Source organism: Leishmania braziliensis, chromosome 2 (genome assembly GCF_000002845.2).
Source record: "Leishmania braziliensis MHOM/BR/75/M2904 complete genome, chromosome 2".
NCBI classification, from domain to species: domain Eukaryota; phylum Euglenozoa; class Kinetoplastea; order Trypanosomatida; family Trypanosomatidae; genus Leishmania; species Leishmania braziliensis.
Genome location: NC_009295.2, coordinates 82,745 through 87,924, shown reverse-complemented (window position 1 = coordinate 87,924; position 5,180 = coordinate 82,745). Strand labels below are relative to the sequence as shown.

Sequence of the window (5,180 nt, the reverse complement as noted above, 5' to 3'; positions counted from 1 at the left end):
TCTCCCTCCCTCTCTCTTGCAGTGTCCTCCCCCCTCTCCTCTGTTGACGGGATGATGGGGGGGAGGGGGCACACCGCAGCGCGTGGCATCGCAGGCGCCAGCACCCCCCATCCCTGCCAACGCAGAGCCGTCTCTGGTGGTGACGGGCCCAAGCGCCGGCGGCGTGGGGGGAGTCCGAGCGACTCCCGGCTGCCGGCGTCGGCGGCCAGGTCATGGGTGGCGGTGCGCCGGAGCGGCCTGCCGCAGCGCCCACGTCCGCGCCATCGATGCGATGGGCGGTGTGCCACAACGCGACTCGGGCGGTATCCCACCCGGGCCTCGCTGTGCCCGCTGGTGTGGGGGGGGCTGAGCCAGCCCGAGGGGGATGCACCGCGTGGCGACCGGCACGGTGGGCGTGGCTGCGGGGCGGGTGGGGCGGGGCTCGAGTGCTGTGGAAATCGGGAGTCCCGTGTCGGAGAATAGAGGCGCTGCAGAGGGAAAGCGCAAGAGAGGCGCGCGTTGTTGTTTTGGTGCTGCTTTAGGCTTAGGCGGTGTGGCACTACCCACGCCGTGTCGTGTCCTCGGCTTGAGCCGCGATAAACGCGGCCGTGGAGACGTACCGCGTCCCTTCAGCAGCGGACTGCGTGACGTGGCAGAGAGGGGTGCCGCAGGTGCTGCAGAGACCCAGCGCCACTGCTGGGTCAGCGCGGTGGTTTTCGTCTCTCAGGCACGCCTCCCTCCACGTCTCTGCCTCTTGCCGACAGATTTGTCTTCCCCGCCTACGCACCAAGTCGCCCTCGACAGAGAGCCCGCGTTGCACGACGCTGTTGTGCGGCACAGCAATACCAAGTGGTCGTCGTGGCGTAGTGAGACCGGTGGAAATGTTGCTGACGGACTCATGACGTGATGTGTCGCTGAGTCCCGCAACGAGACTCTTCTGTAGCACCGTGGCAAGCCGAAGCGCGGACGGTGTGGAGGGAGCCACAAACGTCGGCCACCCACTCTCGTGTCGGCCTACGCGACTTGTACGGGCCAAACTACTGCTGCGGAAGACAAGCGCACAACAGCGACGACACACATAATCGCAAGGACCTGGCGAAACCTCCTCCTCTCCGGCGACGCGAGTAAAGGGCGGGTCCAGTGTAAAGTTTGTTGGTGAAGGTGCTCCAGCCGGACTCAGCATGGCATCCGAGTGCGGTGGAGATCCACCTGGAAGCACGCCCTTCTCTCTGTGCGCAGCGGTCGATACAACATGATTGCGCACTAAGGACATGCGCGCCGGGGAATGTGGCTGATGCATTCCCCAAAGACCACTGCCACGGACGTCCGTAGATCGGAAGGACTTGCACAACATCTGAGATGAGGTGGCAAACCACCGCCTTCTCCAAGTCAGTGGCAGAGATGGACATCGGCCGGTGACTGTTCGAGTCGCTTGAGCTACTCGACCGCCGCATGCGCAGCTGCGCCCTAACGAGAGGGTCATCTGTCCGTGTCAGCTCGGCTTCTTTGCAGTCCGCGCCTCAAGTATGTGAACGAAAAAGAGCGAGAGGTGTGGAGAGCACAAAATGAAGAGTTGTCGGCAGAGCAGAAGAGCTCTGAAAAGAACAGCATCTCGATGGCGGGGGCACTGTCCTCCGTCCCACTGATTCGCTTGTTATTATGAGTCCACTGCAGCACATCTGGTGCCGATCCCGGCTAGACCAGAAGTGTGTGTATGTGGGTGGGGGGAAGAGGGGTATCAGACGCCATGAGGGTATACCACTTCTGGGCCTCCCTTGCCATCAGTTGGCCCTGATGGCCCGCACCGCTGCGAAGTGTACGCCGCAGCCTCATCATGGCCGAGGAGAGTCAGTAGGCGACAGGTGGCTGCCAGAGGCGAGAGAGAATCGACACCTACGCCCCATTTTGGTGTGAATTTTTCGTGTTCAAGCGACCGACGCTCGTCGGCGCTGTTGGCGAACTTACGCAACACCCACATCTCTACCACAAGTCGGCCACTATGAGAGGCGGGCGGGGAGGGGAGGGGAGGGGGCGCAGGCGTGCAGAGGACCAGAAGTGCATGCGTCCCACCCACACCCGCACTGACCCAACAAAGATACCCAAGGCGTGCCGTCGCAGCCCACCACCAACGACTTCTTCTTTTCCTCGCATACGCGTTAGTTGCCAAACAAGAGAACAACGCCCCAAGACGCCTGATCGTCCCCACCCACCACACGCACGCAGCACAGACAGGGGGGGGGGGGGGGGGCAAAATAGAGCAACGCTGCTGCAGAGAGGGGGAAACAACGAACACACCGGCGAAGCAGCTCAGCCGCGGAATAACAGCGAGCGGGGGAGAGAAAAGGAAAACGGGAGCGAGAGAAGATGGCAGAGAGGACGCCGTACCAGACTGCAGTTGCCACCGCGTCGCCTGCAGACACACACGGCAACAGTGAATGAAGACGCTTCGCGAATTATGAGCGGGCTGATGCGATTGGGCAAACGAGCTGCGCGCGTAGCGCAGCGGTCACCTATCGGACACAACGTTCTTGACGCCACAGGCAAGAAAGGAGAATCACAGACAGTGCGCGCGCGCCCCCCATCGCCGGGGGGCGGATGGCAGGCCTCCCACCACCACCACAGGTCCAACGAGGAGATGCGCTCACAAAGACAAAACAAATCCACGAAAGCCTGCGCATCTCCACCTCCCCACAGCCTCTTAGCGTCGCCTTCTCCTCTTACCGCTACTCGAGCTGTTTGTCGCCGCACCAGGCTGCAGCGTCGCTTGATGATTTCCCCTGCTAGTATTGGCGCTGGCGGCCGCCGCCGCCTCGTCGGCGGTACTGCCACGTGGCAGACGCGATCCGCTGAGCTCCTTCCGCAGAACCTGGCCAAAGTTGGATTTAAAGTAGTTCACTGACTTGGGAGTGCTCAGAATGCACGTGTGCTTCTCTCTTTGGCTGTCACGGATGCGCACGAGACATTTGGTCGGTACGATATCGCCAGCCCTCGTCGTCGGCTCCGCCGTGGCAAAGTGGTAGGTATTCTCGCGGGCCTGTTGCTGCTCCTTGAAATAGTCCTCCGCCGTCCCACAGGGTGTGGCACTCGTGCGATAACGGAAAAGTATAGCCGCCTCGCGTGTGCAGAGATCCTCCCATTCGCTGCGGGTCAGCACGTACGCGGGTTGGCCGTGCGTGGCCCCCGTGACAGCGTTGTCCAACCCACTGCTGCAGTGGTTAGAGACGAGCTGAGAGAGATGAGCGCCAGTGGTACGAGGGCAAAGCATTCGCGACGCCATGGCGTACTGCTCGGCGAGGTAGGCGTCACCCTCCTCCGTCGGTGTGCCGTCCTTGGTGAGGAGTTCCGCCTCTTGTGCCTGCTGCCATGCGCTCTGAATGTATGCCTCAGCCTCCTTGAGCGCCGCCGCGCGCCGCCTTTCCGAGAGTAGAGCTCGGCCGTTAGCACGAGTGTCAACCCTCTCCGCCTGCGCCGCGGTCGGCACACTCCTCGGGCCAAAGCCACCCTTCAGCACAATCCAAATGGACCCGCCGCGCCTGCTGCGCCGCTGCGAGCCCCGGCGTACATCGCGCGTGGCCCTTTTCGAGGCTTTAGCGCCTGTCGTGCACACACCTGCACTCGAGGCTGCCGCTGCTGTGGCAGCCTCGCGTCCATTTCGTTGCTCTTTTCGGTTCGCCTTCAGCAGGTGGAACATTCTGCTGAGCTCCGATAGCAGCGCCTTTTCCTCAACCGGCTTGCGCATTCCGCCTATTTTGGTAGACATCGCCGCGAGCGATAGGCAAAGCGCTTTGGTGGAGAATAAATCGAAGAACGCCCGCCTTGGAGAAACCTGAATGCCCCTCACCGCTGTCAGTGGTGGCGTAACGTTGCAGAGACACGTCAGCGTAGACTACAATGAAAAAAAAAAGCGAAAGTGAAGCTGAAATTGCCGCGTCGGGTGCTGACGTGGCACAGCGAGCCTCACCGTGGGTCAGAGCAAGCGAAGAAATGAGGACTAGACGGGAGTGTGTGGCCACCACTGCCTCTGCGCTCACGCACAGGCTCCGTAGAAGTGTCCCCAGCCAGCACAGCCGGTGGTTGCATAAACAAAGAGAGACGAGTGACGGTGCGCAATCCCGCAATACCGACGTGTCGTGTGAAGGGGAAGGGGGGAAGGAGGCGCTGGGTGGCGGAGGCAGGGAGCACTGGGAGCCCATCGCACGAAACAGGACGTACATCACCCGCCAACACAGCGTAGCATGGGGAATGAAAAGTCGATCTGATCACCAGGGGTAGGCTCAGGAATCACACAACTTTCATTTCACTCCCCTTGCTCTTATCTCCCACTCGCTTTGCCTCGTGCGTTCGTAGCTTCCTGATCTACACCCCCACCCCTCCCCCCCCCCCCCCGAAGGGGCGTTGCGCCACAAATGCGCTCACCCCCTCACCCTTCATCAGTTTCACCCTATTAGCGTCTTCTCATGTGTCATTACCCCAGCGCCGATTCGCCAGTAGCTGTGGCACCCTCCTCCTCTATGGAGTAGAACGGGGCAGTCCTCGACGGCCACAACCTACAGCGTACCGAGGCACCACCCACCACCACCCCCTACAGAGAAACATTCATCTCCACATGGCTGCAAACACACAGGAAAGAGGCGTTTTTCGTTTCAGACAAGTGTTGTCCCTCCATGGGCAGAGAGCGCCTCGCCTCCGCTCCGTCACCGCGACACACAAACTCACAGTGCACCAGGCAAAACAACGACACACAAGACACTACAGCAGACGCGCGGCATTTCATCCGGGGAGTTGGGCAAAGCAGCACCAAAACAACAACGCGCGCCTCTCTTGCGCTTTCCCTCTGCAGCGCCTCTATTCTCCGACACGGGACTCCCGATTTCCACAGCACTCGAGCCCCGCCCCACCCGCCCCGCAGCCACGCCCACCGTGCCGGTCGCCACGCGGTGCATCCCCCTCGGGCTGGCTCAGCCCCCCCACACCAGCGGGCACAGCGAGGCCCGGGTGGGATACCGCCCGAGTCGCGTTGTGGCGCACCGCCCATCGCATCGATGGCCCGGACGTGTGCACTGCGGCAGGCCGCTCCGGCGCACCGCCACCCACAACCTGGCCACCGACGCCGGCAGCCGGGAGTCGCTCGGACCTCCCCACGCCGCCAGCGCTTGGGCCCGTCACCACCAGAGGCGGCTCTGCGTTGGCAGGGATGGGGG

At 62.3% G+C, this 5,180-nt stretch overlaps 2 protein-coding genes across 2 annotated transcripts; both read right to left on the bottom strand.

The window, feature by feature from the left end:
• Positions 1-538: 538 nt before the first annotated feature.
• LBRM_02_0200 (conserved hypothetical protein) lies at positions 539-1,462 on the bottom strand (the record flags this gene model as incomplete). The annotated part of the gene is made up of 1 exon (XM_001561483.1): positions 539-1,462. One exon carries the CDS (start codon positions 1,460-1,462, stop codon positions 539-541), a length of 924 nt encoding a protein of 307 aa, XP_001561533.1.
• Positions 1,463-2,677: 1,215 nt separating this feature from the next.
• LBRM_02_0190 (conserved hypothetical protein) lies at positions 2,678-3,739 on the bottom strand (the record flags this gene model as incomplete). The annotated part of the gene is made up of 1 exon (XM_001561482.1): positions 2,678-3,739. The coding sequence occupies one exon, from the start codon at positions 3,737-3,739 to the stop codon at positions 2,678-2,680; it is 1,062 nt and encodes a 353-aa protein (XP_001561532.1).
• Between the last annotated feature and the right edge of the window lie 1,441 nt (positions 3,740-5,180).